Source organism: Poecile atricapillus, chromosome 4 (assembly GCF_030490865.1).
Source record: "Poecile atricapillus isolate bPoeAtr1 chromosome 4, bPoeAtr1.hap1, whole genome shotgun sequence".
Taxonomy (NCBI): Eukaryota; Metazoa; Chordata; class Aves; order Passeriformes; family Paridae; genus Poecile; species Poecile atricapillus.
This window is the reverse complement of record NC_081252.1, coordinates 35,698,054-35,719,602: the sequence shown is the minus strand read 5'-3', so window position 1 is coordinate 35,719,602 and position 21,549 is coordinate 35,698,054. Positions and strand designations below refer to the sequence as shown.

At 40.0% G+C, this 21,549-nt stretch overlaps 2 protein-coding genes across 2 annotated transcripts; one reads left to right on the top strand and one right to left on the bottom strand.

Annotated features, from left to right (window-relative positions):
- Positions 1 to 221: 221 nt before the first annotated feature.
- ETFDH (electron transfer flavoprotein dehydrogenase) lies at positions 222 to 19,677 on the bottom strand. The gene is made up of 13 exons (XM_058837108.1): positions 19,506 to 19,677; positions 17,430 to 17,576; positions 16,817 to 17,046; positions 15,899 to 15,980; positions 15,533 to 15,651; positions 15,120 to 15,197; positions 12,588 to 12,734; positions 10,710 to 10,850; positions 8,594 to 8,737; positions 3,571 to 3,739; positions 1,695 to 1,877; positions 1,132 to 1,353; positions 222 to 821 (listed from the first exon to the last, which is right to left on the bottom strand). Exons 1-13 carry the CDS (start codon positions 19,537 to 19,539, stop codon positions 658 to 660), a joined length of 1,860 nt encoding a protein of 619 aa, XP_058693091.1. The 5' UTR covers positions 19,540 to 19,677; the 3' UTR covers positions 222 to 657.
- Positions 19,678 to 19,731: 54 nt separating this feature from the next.
- Positions 19,732 to 21,257, top strand: C4H4orf46 (chromosome 4 C4orf46 homolog). Its single transcript, XM_058837111.1, has 2 exons — positions 19,732 to 19,955; positions 20,051 to 21,257. The coding sequence occupies exons 1-2, from the start codon at positions 19,794 to 19,796 to the stop codon at positions 20,204 to 20,206; spliced, it is 318 nt and encodes a 105-aa protein (XP_058693094.1). The 5' UTR covers positions 19,732 to 19,793; the 3' UTR covers positions 20,207 to 21,257.
- Positions 21,258 to 21,549: the final 292 nt, after the last annotated feature.

Sequence of the window (21,549 nt, the reverse complement as noted above, 5' to 3'; positions counted from 1 at the left end):
TTACAGCTTAACAGTGCTTCCAGAGCAGCTTGGTTTCACACAAAGAGAATTTAGGCATTTTCATAGTTCCTATCCATAAAAATGCTGGTAGACACAGAATGAAGATGCAAGTGTTATTTTGTGTTGGAACCACTTTACAAAACGTATTCCCTACTATTACCATCAGGGAAAAAATCCAACAGAACTGTAAATTTGATGTAAAATGTAACACTTCAAAGCAGTGACGGTTTTCTAGACCAATTTATTTCCCTGACTGCCAGGTATGATTACATGTAAATCACTCCATCTAGAGAGAGAAAATATTTTTTTAAAGGTGGGTATTAAATTATTCCACCATATGTGCAATTCTGGATATGGCTCCTGCTATCACTGAACTTTAGCAGTAAATCCAAGAGCCGAAGCTCCTTTGTCAGTCCTGATACGAACTTCTGCCTGCCATACAGCTCCTGTAAAGAAGTCCTACTTAAATAAGGCTAGGGTTTAACCAGAAGGCACCAACTTTCCATTTAATGCAACAGTCATGTAAAATTCAGAATGGCACATTAGTCTCAAACTCTTTTAACATTCAAATCAGTGCTGTACATTAATTACGCTGCAGCATAAAATAACTCCAACATCTTTGTTGGTGATCAGAAGTCACTGAATAGATCTGCTAGTTTACATTCCATTATAAGCTGGTCCTCCTCCACCTTCAGGTACTACCCAGTTAATGTTCTGACTTGGGTCTTTAATATCACATGTTTTGCAGTGGACACAGTTCTGAGCATTTATCTGCAGCCTTGATCCTTCTCCCGTTTCCAGAGGAACATACTCATAGACTCCTGCAAAGACAAGAAGGGAGCTGTCACTTTGCTGAACGGCTTCCCCGTGCATGTATACTCTACTTACCAGCAAGTGTAATGAGGGAAGTATATTACTAATGTGATTTAATTTTCTTCTAATATGTTTAGCAGTTATTTCATCACAGAAGTACTGCTAACATATTTTAAGACCTGCAACTGAACCCCTTTCTGGGAGGAAAATTGGGATAGAATGCTTGGAGTAAGTAGTAGGCCAGAAGGTAGACCCTTCCTGAAGTACTCAGTCTTTGATCTTGCAGAAACAGCTGACACACACATTTTTGTTACGTACCTGCTGGACAAAATCTTTGCTCCGGTCCATCGAATAGAGCCAGATTCCTGCTCACAGGGACACTGTCATCTTTGAGAGTTAAATGAGCGGGCTGGTCATGTTCATGGTTGGTACCACTTAAAGCCACAGATGACAAGAGATCAAAACTGATTTTTCCATCAGGCTTTGGGTATTCAATAGGAGTGCAGTCTTTGGCTGGCTTGAGCTGAGCAAAATCTGGTCCTAAATATATTTTTAATAAATTTCAGTAGAGAATTACTGTAATTTGCAATTACTCAAGAACAATTTAATGAAGCTGTTTTAACTTCCCTTATCATCAGAATGAAGTACTTCATAAAAGTAGCCTTTTTCACAAGACAAAAATCTATACCATGTTATACAATGTTTTAATGTCTTCATTTACATTGTGGTAAGCTAATACAACATCTGGTTCAATGCTTTATCATCCATTTCTTTTGTACACTTCAAGGCCTCACCACTGGAGCAGATGTGCACTAGCTGAAACTAAGCAGAAAAGACTGACATAAAAATTTAGTGTCTTCTTCAGGAGACAATGAAATTACCTGGATGTTTTAATGTCCATGGTTCCATTCCTCTCAGTAGCCAATAAAATATGCCTGTATATATCATTCCTCCATACACACCAAGTACGCTATGGCAGGATGGTCGGATGTTTCTCACCGCATACAGCTCTTTCCAGACCCAAGACTTTTTCAGGTTCTCTTCATATTCTTGCACATCAAGTCCTAAGGCAGTACATTACTTGTTAGGTACCTACAGTACATCAAGACTATCCTTGAAATAAAAAATAAATGCTGAATAAAAGCAATTGCTAGCAATAAAATCAGCAAAATGAGAATTTCAGAACTGTAAGCTAGGAATATACCAGACAACACATTTCAGCCTCTTGAATCAAGAGACCTATTTTGTTGGCAGATTGGCACTGCTCCTTTGTAGCCTCTATTAAATGAGCCACAAGCAGCATTAAATTGTCTCAAACCTCAGCAAAATATAATCTGACAGGTGGCTACATTGGCATCTCTATGGGAAAACAGCTACTCACTCACAGAATCTGAGCGCTGACCAAGACAGTCTACCCGTGATCCAAAGCCAGATTTGCAATTCTAATGTCAGGTTCAAAAGCTTTTTCCAAAGAAGTTTTGCAACCAAAGTCCCATTTCAGTAACCATGGATGTGGCCCAATGGATAATGCCAGTGCTAGGTAATTTCTCCCTTTGTAATCAGCACATTCATGAGACTGCAAAGTTTGGATTTAAACTCTTTGATTGTATTCTTTACAAATACTACAAAGACATTTCACACTTAACACAGTGTAGTTAAAGTCAAGTAATTATCTAAAAAAATAATGTTTCTTCAAATGAAAATTATTTGAGAGCTTTCCCTTCACCATTCTCCATTACTACTTTATAGGAATAAATGTTCTAAATAATCAGTTTTAAGTGATGTCTACATATGAAAAGCATGCTTCAGTCCATATTTGCCATAAAGCAAATTCCCGCAAAGAGAAGAAAGCGGGCTGTAGGAGTCCAGTCTTGACAAGACTGAAAAACATCATATAAAACAAATCAAACAAGAATGGCACACTACCCACCAACAATGTTTATAGCTTCAGATGGATTCTAAGCATTTTAGCATGCCTAGCTGAAGTTTTAATTGTTCAGCACGCCGTCTGTGTATATGGTGCATTTCAGCTGAATAAGAACTCATTAGGCCTGAATCCACCAGTACAGAGGGGAGATTTCCAAAATAATCATCATGTGGCACCTGACTATAGTGTCTCATCTCCAGAGTGACTGAAATTCTAATTCTCTCTCTCTTCAGACTTTATTAACAGATTTAAGGGGACAACTAGGGCTTAAACAAATCACTACAAGGTGGTCAGGACCAGGGAATTACTACAATGTGCTTGTGTTATGTATAAAATAAAATATATGTAGTCTCAAACTGAGATAACTAAAAGGACTGAATGAAAACAGGATCCCAATAACAGTAAGAGAAAATTTGAAAAATCTCACGCTGTTTTACTTACATTTAATCTATTCCTTTTGTTTTGCCTGTTTCAGCAGGCTTTCAGTAACACTTTCTGAATCATAAAGCACTACTTTTTATTGTGTTTGTAGGAACCCAACTATTCTTGTTTCCTTATTCAGGAAGCATAAGCTTATTTTTCAGATGGTCATTACAGCTTCTAGCAGCAGGATCAATACTTATGAATTACTGAGCAAATATTAATTTCTTTCTTAAATAATTTAACATTATTGATAGTAAATAAACAATAAAATATATTTTAAACATACCCATTTCATTATTTATTCACATTTCCAACTAATTCATTCAGCCAGATTAATCAGTGCTGTTAGTTGGTGGTGGTTCTAATTGAACACAAGATAATTACAACTCGAAGTACAGTGATCTTACCTATTGTCTTTGATTGGAGATTTTCATTGATTAATTGACTAAAAATGGCTTCTGAAGCCAACATGCCACTTTTCATTGCAGTATGTGTTCCTTTGATTTTGGGAACATTCATGAGTCCAGGACTGCAGCCAATTAATAATCCACCTGGGAAGGTGAGTTTGGGTATTGACTGAAGAAAAAACAGAAAGAAAGGGGATTGTTTTGTTCTTCTTTGTTAAAGTGAAAATAACATTCTGGAAATTAAATTCCGGCATAAGGCTTGAGTGTCCTTTCCATTTGCAGACTTGACATGTGCACTCTCTAAAGAGACACCAGTTACTCCACTTATAGAATTTGATATATAGGAAGATATAAGAATACAGACACTGTACTTGTGCTGAGTATGTATGAAAGTGACATTTTCCTTATATCCTCTCTCTAGCTGCCTCATCTGCAGCAAAACTCCAGTAGTGTCACCCACTGATGTGGTTTTCCTCCTTCAACCTTAAGTGAATTCTTTAAAATAAAAACCCCAAACCCCCATTTGTTTCCCTGATTTACCCACAGTAAGTTGTTCTCACTTCACAGTGCTTTTCTCCACAAATCTTTTTCTGTGAAATTGCACCATGTTACCATGCCTGTCTCCCTCCTCCTTATTTTAGAATTTGCTCACAGCCAACCAAGACATTTGGGTGCAAAATCACCATCTTACTCCCATTCTGTAAGCATAATGTCATTGAGTATGGTCCACTCACAAATGTAACATAGCCAAGGTTAATTCCAAATATCAGGTCAATAGTATTAATATACTACGTTATACACCTATATTAACTAAGGAATACCTCAGCTACCAAGGTGATTGAGATTTGAGACTGGGAACAGCTTCAAAATGCAGAATACTGCAGAACTTTGAGCAGAAAACTCTCATCAAATCACTGAAATACCAAGTCACAAACACAAATCATAGTTTTGAACATACCCTTCTCCTCCAGAAGTCTTTAGTACTGAGCAACACCTCTTAATCTAGCACCCTGCTTTTATTAAAACTGTCTGAAAGAATTAATTTTTCAGTAACCTAAATACTAAACAAACAGTTGAATTTCATGAAAAATGTCAAAAAAATATATCCCTTGGAATTTAAGATAACCCAAACCAAAAGCTTTGTTTCTTCTGCTTGTTCAAATATTACCTCTTTACTAGTCACCCAGGACTGCTTACTTTTGTATAGTCATATAGCAATCACTAAAAAACTTATATTACACAGCATTTCCTCTGTTTTTTGTGCAATTTGTTTAATCAGAGACATAGTGATTTGGTTCATAGGGAAGGTAATTCGGGCTGAAAACACAACTACAACTTACTTTTCTGGGACAAGAAGTTTTAAGTTCAGCTACATAACACTATTTCAAAGGGATTAAGTATGTAGGATGTTCTTTCTTTTCACAGAAAACAGCCATTCTGTTATCTACTAGGATTCAATGGTGCCGCACTGACATAAGCATAGAAAGACTTCTTGACTGACTCTCTGAATTGCACAGAAAGATGGTGATCGAATACTTTTCTTCTGCAAGCACTGTTTCACGTAATATGCACATAGTTACCCAACATACTGCCAAAGAATAAATGAGATTAAAGATGAATCATGTAACACAAAAGGTAGCACATACTGCAGCTTTGGTAGTAATTCTCATTATTATGAGTACTATGGCACTTGGTGCCTGCTTTCCCAGTCAGTGGAAGAAACACATCATGCTCCTGAGATACAAACACAAAACAAGACTGCTTTAGAGAAGGGGAGACACCTGCTCCCTGCAAAGGGTTTCCTGCTGGCAGACAAGAAACCTCATGTTGTTCCTCCCCTTAGCTCAGATCAGATAACTAAAATCTGTTAAGTGAGCCTAATATTTGACACTTAAATGGGTTGTCAGTGTAAAGGTTTTCCCCCTAATATTCACAGCATACACTGCTCAACAACTGCAACACCTTTTTTTCCACAAAACTCTTAAGCCTTTCTTAAACCTGATAAAAATAGAGGGTGCATGGGAATTTAAGTGCTTTGTTTTGCAATTTTAATAAACATATGAAATAGCAGCTACAGAGACTAAATTACTAAACTCCTATCCTTCCTTCCACATACATTAAAAAACATGTGCACTCTGTCTCAACCTTCACTCTGTGCTACAGACTGAAGATCATGGTCATAAGGTTATCTATAACAAAAAAGCTGAGGTTGATGGTAACTCTATACACCTCTTTGATGCAATTCTGTTACCAAAAATCAAAAACTGGAGTTATAGAATGACTTACATAAGAAAATATTCCTGGACTACAGTGATACAAATGAGTCAGACTGCTACAGTTATTAATCAAAGAAACACGTGCAAAAGAAGAGCTAATCTTAAAACTCTTCCTAAGTGAATCATCAATAAAGCTTTTTTTTACTGAAGCCATGTATTAAAAAAAGTCTTTTAAAGAGTGACTTCATGATCACCTAGACAAATCTATTTACAGGAAATAAAAAAAAAACAACAAACAACCCACCAAAAAACCAAAAAAGCAAAGCATGCTTTTATATAAGGAACAATGCAAATTAAGGGACATATTGGTTTAAATCCAGCAAAGATGTCCAAAGATGAGGCAGAGATGTGCAAGATCTGTAGTTCTACTGTGTAACTTAGCACAATGTCTGTAAGTGACTTAAAAAAATACTGTGTTCTTTCAGCTATAGGTTTTGAATATAAGGAGGGTGCAACTAAAGGCACAATCTGGCTACTTCACCAAAGCCAGAAATTCCATGACTATGTGTGATAGAGAAACCAGTGCACAGGGTGGAAAAGAAACCCCTCTTGCATAAAAGTCTAGATTAAACCATCTTGGTATTTTGCATCATATCTGTGTTAATAATGGAGTGGCATTGGTTTTTGAAGTAAGTCAGTAACACAGTTGTGTTGCAATGTGATATGACATATTTCCACTGCAGAGTGGACAAAATCAACACTCAGATTGATTAAATGTGCAGCATGGGTGTAATCAAGAAGTTGCTTCCTGAATCCACGTGACTCACTGCCAGGAATGCACACTGGGGTCAAAGCCTAACTCCACATGACTGTGACAAGAGTGTCGCTGTGATGAAATTCTGCTTGTACTGCAAAAACTGTGTGAAGCCACATTTATACTAAGAAGAGATTCACAAAGGAAAGGCAAAGTAGTCAGAGGGCAGAGTGGCATGGCCCCACACACATGACAGGATGCAGGTCATGAACACCCAGGCTAGTTTTAAGGTCCAAACTGAAAGGACCATCTGGAAGATGGATCTGGGAGTACAGAACATACTGCCATGCCCTGTGCTTCAAGATGAGAAGCTAACAGGTTGGAAGTACTTCAAAATTGTTAAATATTAACTCCAGACCATTTTTTTTTTCCAGCCCTTTCAATTCACCTTAAGACTTGATGAATACACATTCAAAATTTTACCTTTTGCACTACTTAAGTTAACAAAATGAACTAAGTATTCTACCTCCCAAGAAAGCAGAAATTCAAAGGTGTGCATGAAAGAAACTCAAGGTATTTGTACTTGAAGAGGTAAAGATTTACCTGCCAAACTACATTACAATTTCAGCACCATCAGTGACTTAAGGCTCAAGCACTGAAAAGGAGCTTCTTTTGCTGGGATAAACAAGTAATTTGGATGGCCCCACAGGAACAGATCAGTGGTACTACCCTGCCTTCCCCAAGATTCCAGGTAAAACAAAAGATTGTCTGTGGCATCTTTGCTGCTGAACATACTTGACTGCAACATCAGTTCCACTTCACTGGCTGCTCATGGCTTGGACAAATACTCTGCTGGGTAAAAAAAACTCTGTGGATGTCTGGGCTCAGAGAATGCTGGTGAATGGAATTATATCTGGTTGGCAGCCAGTCCCTAGTGGGGTTCCCCAGGGCTCAGTACTGGGGCCAGACCTGGTTAACATCGTTATCAATGACCTTGACAAGGGGACTGAGTGCACCCTCAGTCAGTTTTTGCAGACTGCATAAAGCTGGGTGGGAATGTTGATCTGCTGCAGAGGGATTTGGAAAGGACTGATCCATGGACCAAGACTGATTATACTGACATCCAGAAGGCAAAGTGCTGTGTCCTGTCCTTGGGTTACAACAGCCCCATGCAGTACCTTCGGCTTGGGGCAGTGACTGCAAAACTGCCCAGCAAAAGGGACATGGGAAGTCCTGCCAGCTGAACGTGAGCCAGCATGCACCCAGGTGGCCAAGAAGGCAAATGGCATCCTAGCTTGGATCACAAATAGTGTGGCCAGCAGGACCAGGGCAGTGATTATTCCCCTGTAGCTGGCACTGGTGATGCTCTGTCTTGAATCCTTTGTCCAGTTTTGGGCCCCTCACAAGCATTGGATTGCTGGAGTGTGTCCAGGGCAGGGCAACAGAGTTCCCCAAGGGCCTGGAGCTCAGGTCATGTGAGGAGCAGCTGAGGGAGCTGGGGGTGTTTAGCCTGGAGCAAAGGAGGCTCAGGGGGGACGTTATGGCTCTCTACAATCACCTGGAAGAAGGACACACTGAGGTAAGTGTCTCCCAAGTAAGAAGTGACAGGAAGAGAGGAAAGGGGCTCAAGTTGTGCCACAGGATGTTTAGATTGGATATTAGGAAAAATATCTTCACAGGAAGGGTTGTCAAACACTTGCACAAGCTGCCCAGGAAAGTGGCTGAGTTGCCATCCCTGGGTAAGATATATAGATGTGGCACTTAGGGACATGGTTCAGTGGTGGACTAGTTACTGGACTCAATTATGTTAATGGTCTTTTCCAATCTAAATGTTTCGATGATTCTGTATTTCATTTAGAAAGTAAAGTGAATATGTCAGAAGATTTTCAGTATGACAGAGCCTAAGTATAGCAAATCTCAGCAGCCAGTACCCACCAAGACAACAAGGTTTTTCTGTCCAGCAAAACATTTGGTATATCATGCAACCCAAATCTACTGCACTAAATATATGGCCACAGAAACTCAAAGATAAAAACTTAGTGAAAAAAATTACCTGGATACCGCCCTCATTTAATGCTCTGGCACCGTAGGCAATCCTTGTCCCACCCTCCAAAGTAGGCTGTACACTAGGATGGTGCTTCCACCTCTGAAATTCCCTAAATGGATTCAAATAGGGATTCTGATAGTCTAAACCAACCTTAAAAAAAAGAAAAAGTGCACATTAATAAAAGATAAGGTATGACGTTTCAACAAAATTTTGAAATTAAAACAATTGCATATTGCCACATCAAGTCTTTAAATCTATTTTATTCTAAAGCAACCTCAGGATATTTCTACTTAAAGTACTGCCAAAAATACATTCTATAAATGGTACAGCAGAAGCAAATCTGAAAATTTGCTGCTACAAATCTTCTCCCATCCCCACCTGAAATATGGAAAATATTTAATTGCATTGTAACTTAATTTTATCTGTCTTTAGTATAAAAGGGATTAAATTAAACCTGATTCAGTGGGATAAGCAGCAAAAGTTGTTTTAAATTTGTATTTCATACCTCTGCCCTAAAAAAGCTGAAAAAAGAGGTAAACAATTATTTTTTGATTGTTATGTCCTTGTGCTCTCATACTTTAAACAGTTCTTAAAATTGTTTAGTAATCAATTATAATTTCCAATTAGGTGAGCCATTGTAATAAAGCACAGGGGAGCAATGATGAAAGCAGAAAATTGGGAAAAAAGATTGCCAGTGGGCTGGATGCCCAGGATTCTCATGCATTTGAGAATTTGCCCAAATATATACTCTGCATTTGCCATCTTTAAGATACTCTTCAAAAGAATTCTCTTGCTGATTTTTTCTCTTTTGAGAAAGGGATTATTTCTGGTTCCTGTGAGCTTTATTGGAGAAAAGTAACAAAATACATCATGAGTCAGCAGCAATCAAGACTTTGGTATCTGTGGCAGCTTACTGCTTTTACAGCAGTGCTCGCATCTGTGCTGCTGACAAGACAAAATTAATGAACAAATTTCAAAATAAGGATAAAACCACCCTACTACAAGAATAATCTCAGTCTGAAATAGGTATAAAATTCAAAGACAAAAAAAGTGATTGTTAGTTCACACAGAGGCTGATTTTTTTCCTCTCTGGAGAGAATATGGACATTACCGATTACCTACCATTCTCTGTGAGAATCAGAGCTCTCAGCCCTTCTAAATCAAACAGAATTTGAGTATCTACTGTATGTACTTATTAATTCCAATGCTGGAAATCTGTACAGGACAAGTGTGTGTGTCTGAGAAAGCTAACAAGTATTTTTCAATGCTTCTTACAGAACAGATAGACAAACATGGAATTTTTCAACACACTCTGTAATCCTTCTGAAATCTAGGAGACAGAAGTGTCAGTCCCATGCTGCTGAAAGTCCAATTTGTATGCTTGACTCTTACAACATCTGTGTTCAAGCACGTGCACAGGGTAAACAGTGAATTTTTCGTTTTGACTGTAGGTGATAAGAGAATACTTCCAATTCTTGCTCTTTGTATCACCTGGCTGCCAGAATGACACCAGACTACCTCTAGTGATCTCACTGCTTCTGATAAAGTGGCAATAAGCAGGAAGAACCTACCTGCCCAATTCAGGCAGGCAGTTGCTAGAGAGAGCAATTCCAACAGGGGTAGAGAATACCAAAAACAAAGTGAAGAGCTCAGAAATTAAAGGGGCAATGCTTGTAGCACTGCAGTGCTTCCACTGTATGTGCTTCTCTCAAAAAGTGGAATTACACACAAGGCTGACACATGAATTAGGAAATGGAACTGTAGAAACTGCATGTGATTTCGATTTCCTAATTTACAAGATTTTTTTCAGCACAGTTTTGATTAGTCATTTGGTTTTCCCATTACCAAAATTGGCTTGGTTTGCAAAGAAATTACTCATAAGTTTTCTAGTTGGTCTCAATAAAAGACACTAGATTAAAGACAGATCAATATAACAAATTAGCCTTCCCTAATGGGGAATCATGCCCCTATGGGGGGCATAAGCACACTCAAGATTGAGAAAGGACTAAATTTGGTCTGTTCCTATTCTTGTATTTACATTTTCTCATTAAAACAGAGAAAAGAAACTGCATAAAATGAAGATCAAACAACAAGCAAGAATGAAAAAACTAACTTCACTTACCACAAATCCAAGAGCAACTAAAGGCTCACGCTCATTTAAGTGATAAAGAAAGGATCCTCCATATGTATGTCTGTCTAAAGGCCAGCCTACAGTATGTTCCACTCTTCCTGGTTTCCATTTCTTTTCATCAATAGTCCATAACTGAAATGAAAATAACCAAAAAAATACTTCAGATTGCAAAGTAATGATCTTTCAATATGTATTGAAGGACAAACACAGAATTACATATAGGAGAAACTTAATTTACTCTTATGAGCAATGCAAGAATACCAACTGTTCAGCATAGTTTTTTGGATTACCATTTAAGATTTTCCCAATACCCTTTTTTCTTTAAATGCTGTGTATCAGAAAATGTGACAGACTCCAGTACTACACCCAAAATTTTCATACAACCACAAGACTCCTAATATTACTGACTTTGACAGATACTTCTGCCACAGAATGCAATGCTTATATTGACTTTTTTGTTTGACAGTATTATTTTTTCATATGATTGTATGAATTACCTTGTGAGCTTTTGAAGGTCAGGACAAAGCAATATACCCGAGTTGATCTAAATATTTTCTGTCAAACGTCTCTGCTGTCTCCTACACATTTCCAGTGCTACAATGACCCATGGTGAACTCAGAGAAGCATTTTCATGTTTTCAGGAGTCCATTTTCTGCTCACTTCACAAAACATCTTTGCACCATGGAGGTATGTGCCATGCACTGTCTAATGACAGGAGGGCAGTTGAGTGCTATAAGATCAGCTCAAGCATGGGGGCCGATCAGTAATGTTCCAGTCTAGATTCAAGAGAACATTTTTGAGCAGGACTTCTGATTCCTTCCACTTGCTGTGCTTTGACTCACATCAAACAGCAGCTGTGGAAGGCATGAACTGGATTCCTTCAATGTGAAACTAAAAGACAGGGTCCTAAAACTCATCTAAAGCATTCCAATCATGAAACAGCACTCAGTCTATGGGACTAGATCACAGCTAGTCCAAAGTAAAAATAAATCTGAGGCGTGCATAGTACAGATATCAGCTCATCAGCACCAACTACTTCAGATCCACTCCTACTGGACTGCACCATTCGCCAAAGCAGACATAGTCTCATCTGGAAGCAAGGGAACTCTACAGGAAAACTCTTCTTTAATGACAATTTCAGTATTAGACACTGGAACTAAGATTATGTCATATTTACAGAGTTGTTATTCTGTACAGAAGTGTAAACTAATCATGTAACAAACATTTAGTAGCTGTAAGCATATACTAAAGTAATATAGAATATGCTATAGTCAAAATTCTGAACATATTCTAAAATAATACTGCTCTTTTTCATGAGTGATATTTCCTGAGTATAGAACATTTTAAAAAGGAAACCTCATTCCTATCCCAATTTTATATTGCCCAATGGAGTTTTTTTTTTTTAAAGAAAGGCTCATCCAGAAGGTGCTTCAGAGATCACGATTCATCCATCATCTGAAACAGCTCTTCTCTCTCTTTTCCACTAACATCCAGAAAGCCCACAGAGTGCATCTTCTTCCTTCCTCATGTACTAAATCCCCCCAAAACTAGGCAGCACAAATCCCTTTCTCATTTAGTACACGTTTGGAAAACAGATTTCACAAACGACCGTAATTTGAAAATGTTAACAGAGCAGATTCACAGGTATCTCTAGTTATAACAGATACAAGGGAAGCAGCAGCTGAAATGGAACAGTCACGACATTCAGGGAGCATCTGCTCTGATCAGCTTCAGAACAGCAAAGATTCTGAAAGTGTAACTCAAATTCTTTAATTCTTTTGTCTTACACAAATCAGCTAGAAAGCAAACGGAATCTACCTTAAAGTCTTACAGTAATTTCTTTAATTGTTGAAATTATGCAAGTGATACCTCTTTTAAACCAATGCCATAGCTCTGCGGTTGACAATTCTCCCTTAGATTATATTTTTTGTACAGCTGTTTGGCTAGATGTCCATGACAACCTTCAGCAAAGACTGTGACTTTAGCATGGAGTTCCAAGCCTCTTTCAAAGGTAGCCTGCAAAAAGTACAACATTTCATCAGCAGTTAGGTCTGTGACACACCAAACTCACAGCAAGAAAATGGAGAGTAATAAAGTGATTTACACTACTTGGTAGCACAGCTCAGAACCTACAAACCGTTGCCAATTTGGTTCTAGTTCAGTTGTCCTTTCCACCTAACCACGATGCACCCCTGAGAAATCTTGGAAGGAGATTCCAGTAAAGCAGCCCCACAGTGAATGGCTATTCATCACTGAAAATCTTTCGATCAGAGGGTACTTATATCAAATCTGCTCATTCACAAGGTGCAAAGGAACCCTGACAGACACAGAATCTTTACCTGTAACCTCACACTTTAATTTTTGCTCATGAAGTCACACTACAATAAAACATTGTGTGTGTGTGCCCCAACACACGTGACATAGACTAGACAAAACTACCGTATCTGAAAAACCTGAATCACCCCAGCTCCCAAAAGGACCCACTAATTCAGAATAATGATGTTACTCCAATACAGATTATGTTTAAAAATTTTTAATAAGAAAAAAAGCTTGATTTCAGTCAGAAAGTTAAATGTTGAAAAAGACAAGGAAAACAATTTTGGATTAAGCTCTTCAGCAGTACCCAATTAAACCATCTCAAGGTAAGACAGCATAGGTTCAAAAGAAGCTTTCTGATTTTGTTTTGAATTGTCTCTCAGGTGCAATCTACTTGCAACTTACAAATGAAAATGTTTCCTCTAGTTGAGAATTGCATTTAAATAGGAGTCACAGGATTTTGTGAAATCTTTTGTACTCTTTGAATTTCATGTCAATGTGAACATGAATTAATTTTATAAAATACTAAACAAGAGTTACCACTTCAATATATAGTGTCCACTTTGAAGTAGCTTTATATAAAACAAATTAACTACAACTCCACATTGTAAATATTAGAAATTCATTCATTTGAAACATTTCAGTAATATGATAGAGTTGTATTTCATAGTTAACAACCTTCTCCAGTATCAAAACAAGAATCAATGTGCAACTTTCTACAATTCATTTTTAGCACTGTCATTTTTATTTGGTTGGTGCTGACGACAAGGTGAAAATCTACTCATTAACCACAGTCTATTTGATTAGGCCCTGTATAAACACATTGAAGGTATTCTTGCCTTGGAGGTTATACAAACTACATCTATTTACCTGTGCCTTTATGAACTGGAGATAATACCAGCTGACCTGACAGATAAAATACTTGAATTGGGTGATAGTGCACTAAACAAAATGCAGTAGAGGCATACTCATTATGTACATTAAAGAAGTTAAGAGACATATTCTCCCAGAACAAATGGGAAAAAAATGAATCTATGTTTTGAGAATCTTAAGAAATACACCTAAAATTGTTCCTTCCTGTCTTAGAACAAACCTAAACTCCCAATGAAGCTTCACTACAGCAGAAACTGCACAGGTTATTTGTGCCACCTTCTGGACAAAGCATGCACTGGAAAACAAGAGCATGTCTGTCCCCTACAGCAGATACACAATATTACACTGGAAAAATACATTACTCCTCCACTGGCTATATTCTCTCACAGCAAGAACGATTCTTTTCTTCTCACTCCCTGCCTTAAATGGGGAAAAATAGCCCACACTTCACGTGAAAGTGAATACCTCTTGGAAACTCTAGGAAACTCGAATGAAACTTTATAAAAAAGAAAGTGAATGTTAAGAAAAAACTTGTACTCCTAATTTATGTAGTCAAATAATTCTCTGTGAAAGTTGTTCCAAGTAACTCTGAGATGCTACATTCTCCCAGCATATTATACAAGGAAACAGCACACGTAGGGCAGGTTCTGGATTCCACCAAAAAACCAAAAAATCCCAAGTCTGACACTTAGGGCAGGTAGTCACCTTCTGGATGCAGAAACACGACCAACCAGCATAAAGGTATAAAGACTCAAGTGTGTACCTTGTCCCAGCAAGGTAGACAGACTGTCAGCAAGTGCAACTGCAGCTGTAAATATCAAGGAAACCAAACCAGCCAGAAGCACACTCTCTTACATGTTGCTAGTTACCAGATGGACTAAAGCTTTCTATTTCACCTTTGGACCTTTTTTCCAGGGGTTCCTGGAGTTCTTTCCCTTGTTCGCAGATTTCACATATGCCAAAACACCCTTACATAATCTCCTTCAAGATAACTTTTCTGAAAATGTTTTTTCTACTAATCTTGGAAGAATTTTACAATGTTCTGAGACCAGAACTTTCAGAGGTAATCAATCCAATTAAATAGAGAGGGAGGACAGGTATTGAATTTTACAACTCTTCTTATGCTGCAGCAAGACTACTGCTGGCAGTAGAAGCAGATGTATCACAATTTCCATAATTAGACCCCTAGTTATGGGGAAGATAGATACTTACTTTAGGTGCTCCATCCTTCTGAATGCCTACATCATTAGTTGCTATCCCTTTCACGCTACCATCTTCATGAAAAAGTACCTTTGGAAATATTGAAAAAAACAAAAAACATTGTAATGAAACTGTACTTAGAATCTATTCACTGAAAGTTCTAAAGCAGAACTTCTACACACTATGACTTATAATGGCCAAACTATGACTTCTTTAATGATCAAACATGAAGATTATGTATTTAGTCACATACTGTATAATCCATTTCCACTTTGCTAGATCTAAGCCAGGGAATTTAGACAGAGAAACACAGTTTTCACAATATGTATCAGTTAAAAGGAATGTTGCACTGGTACATCATCATGACTGCACTGAAGGGGGGTCTAAGGCCACTTTTCATAAACACACACTGATGTCATTAGTACCTCAGCTGCTGCATAGCCTGGATATATCTCAACACCCAAAGCTTCTGCTTGTTCACCCAGCCAACTCACAAGGTGGCCCAGACGTACTATGTAATTTCCATGATTAACCATTGGAAGTCCTAGGCAAAAAAACACACACACACATAAAATTACTAAGCAAAATACCCAAAGCAGATATTACAGCTATCATCTTCCAGGTACTCTCATGTGTTATTGGAGCTATCACCTACACAGAGTGTATCACTGTAACCTATTACATTCTACATATACTTGCTGCACTATACCAAATCAAATTTGTTTTGATTCATGAAGAAGTTCAAAAAGACACAGAGGAAGCTGACTCTCTTCTCCCCCACTAAACTTTACCTGGAAGAATTGGCACTGGAATTCTAGATGTCTCTGTTAAAATTCCAAATTTGTCTTCAGTTACAGGAGTATTAAGTGGAGCCTACAAAAACAGAAGTAGAGAGTTATGTTTTATTAGCCAATCGAATAGAAAGAACAAAATCAAATTATCAAACTGGCAGTCAAGTACAGATTTAGTAAAGCACTTCTATAGGAAGGTATCACAAGAGAGAAGATAAAGTACTTTATGAAGCAGTCATGAAGCAAGAGCCAACACAACCACTGAGGTTAAAAAGAAAAATATGGCTTTGCAAATAACATCTATTGTACACAGGCTTGTACTACATCAATATTCCAGACCTTTTTAAAGAAGACAGCTCAACTTGCAGATTTATCACCATAAGGCAAACCAAAGAATTGACAGCTGACTTTTCAGCTCTCAGGTGATAGCAGGCGGCTGGCTGCAAGTCAGATAGCTCCCTCCTAAAATCAGCCTAGGCCTTCGTTACACCACAGTGCTTGCACAGAAGTCAGTGTACTCTGTGCCATCTCTACAAAAAGCTATTGTACAGATCCAGTGATCTGGTAAGGATCATTGGTAAGGATCAAACATCTTCCTGCTTGTACACAGGAGCTGGATTTTGCACAAAGGCAGCAAGTGCAGGGCACCCCAGGCTGCACCAGACATATTGTGTATATGCAGTAGGACTAATACAGAAAAGAGCAAAGCATATCTGTGTGGACAGAAAACTTTTAGCATTGTTGAACTACAGGAAACAGACTAAAAAGAAGGCACCCATTTTTGTTTTGTTCCATCAATGTATTTAAAATGGTACTAATTACTAATGGTACCTGGTACTGACTCATACCAGAATGAGTCAGATATGAAGCTCACTACACTCTAATAACAAACTTTGGTGTTTACATGCTCATACATACCCCTCGCTCTTTCCAGTCTGGAAAGAGTTCTTCTAAGGACCTTGGCTCAAGACAAGCACCAGACAATGTATGTGCACCAATCTGAGAAGCCTTTTCCACCAGACAAACACGCACTTCCTTGCTGTGCTCAGCAGCCAACTGTTTGAGTCGAATGGCTGCAGAAAGGCCTGCAGGGCCTGCTCCAACAATGACAACATCAGCTTCTTCAGCAAATCTTTCCATGTTTACCCCTTCAATAGAAAAGAAATTATAACATAATCCGATCTCCAATTTCTTCCAACCTCTCTCTCACTAAACCTAAACCCTCACAGTAAGAACAACTGTAAAACCCAAGCAGATACATACTGAAGAAAACTAAATCTTCTTGTGATAATCACTAAATCAAAGCCGCTTGTACATTTTCTTTACGAAAACAAGCATAGTTTCTTCTGATAGCACCAAAGACACTTATTGTGAGATAGAAAGCAAAAATTCCTTTGAAATATTAATACTACTGTATTTAAACATAGAGAATTTCCATAAAGAGAAAAAACCAGCAACACATTTTAGTGTCTTTAAAACTCAGCAATGACAATAAGAATAAAGCAGCTTTCAAAGAATGCAATGTTTTTACCTTCCCATCGCTTGTCTTTGTCCCGAGGATGAATTGTGTAATGTGTAGTTATGCGAGGCACAGAGGCAGTAGAGGCACATCGTGAGACACACGGTGACAGAAGGCAATCTTTCTTTATCAACTTTAGAGCATGAAAGCACTGACGTGCTGCAAAAACCAGAAACAACTTTGTCAAATCAGTAGTTTTCCAAATTTCTCGAAATATCAGAGACACAAGTAGCATAATAAATATGACTGCTTCCCCCTCCCAAAGGCTACCAGGTGATATGAAGATGAGGAACAATAAACACAGATTTTTTAATTTTCAAGTTAAGAGAATGCCATGTAATTTTTTATCATGGAAAAAAAAAAAGCTTCCCCTTTAAGCATTCTTTATTCAGTACACAGGCCAGCCATGCACAGCTGACATAGGATAATATGTGTATACACAGATGAAACATACTTTAAATTCTGATTTCATTTTGAACTTCAAAAGGTGTATTTCAGACTGCATTAAAAGTGACCAAACAATGGTAGAAACAGGCCATGCAAGTTTAGCTCTGACATCTCAAAATATATTGAGACACACAGCTTGGGCTACTAAAACAATACAGTTCATCTAAAGTACATGCCATGGTCTGCAGTAAAAGCACAGACTCGAACACAAGTGTGCTTAGCCAAAGCTAGGAACAGCAGATACAAAACCTTTACCTTTGCTGCAGATAGAGTAATTGCTGGGACAACAAATCAGAATTTCTTTGTAAGCAAATGGATGAAAATAAAGTTTCAAATTATCAAACCAGGACTCTTTTCAGAGGGCTCTTACATGTCATCATTTTCCTCTTTTAGAAAGAAATAATAAATGCATGTGATTTGTAATAAAAAACCCTAGTATGGTTAGTATGAAAACTAGTTATAGTTAAAAGACCTGTGAACTCATGCACATTGACTAGTAATTTTCCTTCCCTAAAAAATTCTCTATTTTCAGGGAAGAAGAATAATAATAACATCATATTTAAAGTGGAATATTTCTGTACAACTACATAAGTAAAATCACCAGCATGCATGACTGAAATGTTTAGCTGAGAATGGCAATCAGCAAGGCCAGCACAAGCATCCTGTGCCATAACCCTGCCTAGTGACAGGACAGAGGTCTATATACACAAGGTAGCAAGTATAATCCATGTTGGTTCCTTAACAGGCATTCTGTACCTAACCAACATTATTATCATACCACCTCATAATTCCTAGTTACCTTTTACCTGCAACCAGACAGGATCTGAGTACAAGTACTCTACAAGGTCGATAACAAATACATCCATACGCATATATTACAAAACTTAACTTTTAGGATTTTTTTATTTGACCATAACTGATCGTACTAAGAATCACACAGCATACTAAAATCAAACAAACAAACAAACAAAAAAAACCCCAAAAACCAAAACAATAAAAAACCCAGTTATTTTGCACATATGCAAAACAAGTGAAACTCTGTTCTGAACACGTCTGATAATAACAGAGGTGGGTGCAAAGACTGGACGGGGAGATTCTTCCCCAGTCAGGGCAGTGCCTGAGCTCACGGACTCGGAAGGAGATGGGGCACGCCTGCAAGAACCAAGCGATCCCCAAGGAGAAACTTTGCTCTGCGGCAGCTCTTTAGTACAGCTGTCGGGATGCTGTCTCCACATCTACTTCCCAAGCAAGGACACTCATTCCACTGCTTTATTTCACTCTTCAGAGTAGGTGACACCTAGCGTCGCTCAAAAAACCCGCCCATCTTTCACGCACCCGGCTGCAGGTGACTAACCCAGGTCATTGTCACAGAGCTGGGGCGCGGGCAGCGGTCACGCACAGCGCTGTCCTCCCGCCTCCGGTCAGGGGGAGCCCCGGGCAGGGGGAGCCCCGGGGTCCCCGCTCGCCGGCCCCGCTCAGGCCCCGACACTGGCGCGACCCAGCCGCGACCTTTGCTCTGCCTCGGCACCGCGCCAGCCGCCGGCCCCACCCGCCGCGCCGAGCGGCCGCCCCAGCCCAGCCCAGCCCAGCCCAGCCCAGCCCAGCCTACCCCGGGCCCTGCAGCCAGGCCCGGCGCGTTACCTCGGCCGGCGGACGGGCAGCGGTAGAGCAGCATCGCAGCGGCCCCCGGCACTCTCCGCTCCCCGCGACCGTCCTGCGCACACCCCACCGGCCCCGGCCCCGGCCCCGGCCCCGCCGCGCCTGCGCGCCCGGCCACGGGTCCGCCCCGTCCCGGCGGCAGGACTACAGCTCCCAGAGCCGCCCTCGGGGGCGGTGACTGCGGCCGCCGCCAACCCATCCGCGGCCCGGGCGTGCCGTGGGCGGTGCTCGGGCGGGAGGCGCGCTCGGCGCGGGAGAGCCGAGCGGGACATGGCCGAGGCGGGGCCGCTGCCGCCCGCGGCGGTGCCCGAGGGATCGCCCGGCGCCGAGCCCCGGAGGGTCCGCGGCGGGAGCGAGGGGTCGGGGCCGTCGGAGCTGCCCGGCGGCGACACGCGGGAGCTGCTGGAAGAGGTGGAGATGCAGATCGGCGACGTGAGTGCGGCGCGCCGCTCTCGGGCGGGCTCCGGGGCCCCCTCGGGGACCGTGGCGGGCGCCGGCGACCCCCAACCTCTCTGCCGTCCCTCCAGGCCGCCTTCTCCCTGGCGAAGATCCTGGAGGCGACCTCGGCCGTGTCGGCCCAGGTGGAGGAGCTGGCCACCAAGTGCTCGGAGAATGCCCGGTTCCTCAGGACGTGGCGGGACCTGCTGAGGGAGGGCTACGAGTCCCTGAAGCCCAGCGGCTGACGCTGGCCCTGCCCGCTCGTCCCGCACTGCGGCGGGGCTCTTTTCATCCTGTAGGGAGCTCACGTGGAGTTTTGTTTGTCCCCGGAGTTCTTTCACAAATACTTCAGGGCTCTCGTATGAATGCTTTATGTTAGTCCACCGAATAAAAAAAAAACTTTGTTTGGGGAATCAGTTTTGACTTTTAGATTCTTCGTTGAAGCTCAAGCGATCTTAATGCTCAGTGCTCCTTTTTTTTCTCTCTCTTTCGTGCTAACGTGGTAGATACAAAGTTAGTATATGTGCTACGTTCAGAGCTCATTACTGGTGTCCTATGATAAAGAATTGTCAGCCCTCCTTCTTAAGAGCTGTCAGCAGCAGAAACCCTGCCAACCCCAGGGAAACATCAACTAACTTCAGGTTTTTTTATGCACACTTTTTCTTCATGTTGAGTATGGGATAATGTGGCAAGTTGTGGCTTATTTATGAGCTGTAAAAAAATCCTATATCCAAAATCTTACTATTTTTAGCAGTATTTCAATGTATGACTATAAAGCTGCAGGTTTATTTTTTCGCAAGCTGTTTTATTACTGCAAACAATTTTATGCTACCTTTTGTTGTAATAAAGTGCCTTATGGTTGACCATATATCTCTGCAGGGTAGAAGTTTAACAATATTGTTTGCTGATAGGATGGATTATTTTGGACTATAAGTAAAAGCTTCCATTAGTTAGAAAAGAATCTGTGACATATCCTGTCACTGGGGAAGCGCTTCAGAGATTTTTTCAGTATTTGGTCCTGTTTTTTATCTTGCCTTAAGCAGTGACTAGATTGATAGTCTAGAGCTTACTGTTACTAGAACCTTTTGGCCTGAAAGATGGCTGATGTGTAATAAATAGCTGTCCTGACACTCCTGTACCTTTACCAGGCACTGTGAAAAACAGTAATGCTGAGGTGCAATGGCAGGCTGCAGGAGAACACGACTGTCATGACTTATTAGCAGGCCTTATTTTTACTTATAGGACTTTGAGAAAAACCCACTGTAGTTTGCTTATCAAAACAATAAAGATGTTGCAAAAATTCTGAAGTATTATTGAACTATTATTGTGTTACTGATAGAAACAAAGGTGACAGTGAATATAACCATTCACATGGAGTGAAAAACAAGTAATGGCAAGGTCAGGGATCCTTGCATATCTCACCAAAGGCCCTCCTTGAGAGGACTTGGCCCCTCAGAGTAAGGAAGTTCTATTGAACTGAGTTCTAATTGTCCTAGTTAAAGGCAATCCACGAGGCAAAATTTTGCTTTTTTTTAGGTGTTTTTAACCCCCACAACTCAAAATATTGCTAAGCAACTTGGAAAAGAAG

What these genes read in the sequence shown, in the direction of transcription:
- C4H4orf46 (XM_058837111.1), top strand. Translation starts at nt 19,794, where the DNA reads ATGGCCGAGGCGGGGCCGCTGCCGCCCGCGGCGGTGCCCGAGGGATCG. An exon ending in TGGAGATGCAGATCGGCGAC is followed by an intron (nt 19,956 to 20,050) that starts GTGAGTGCGGCG and finishes CCGTCCCTCCAG; the next exon opens with GCCGCCTTCTCCCTGGCGAA.
- ETFDH (XM_058837108.1), bottom strand. Translation starts at nt 19,539, where the DNA reads ATGCTGCTCTACCGCTGCCCGTCCGCCGGCCGAG. An exon ending in ATGGCATTGGTTTAAAAGAG is followed by an intron (nt 10,851 to 12,587) that starts GTATCACTTGCA and finishes TTTTCATTTCAG; the next exon opens with TTATGGACTATTGATGAAAA. An exon ending in ATGGACATTAAAACATCCAG is followed by an intron (nt 1,354 to 1,694) that starts GTAATTTCATTG and finishes AAATATATTTAG; the next exon opens with GACCAGATTTTGCTCAGCTC.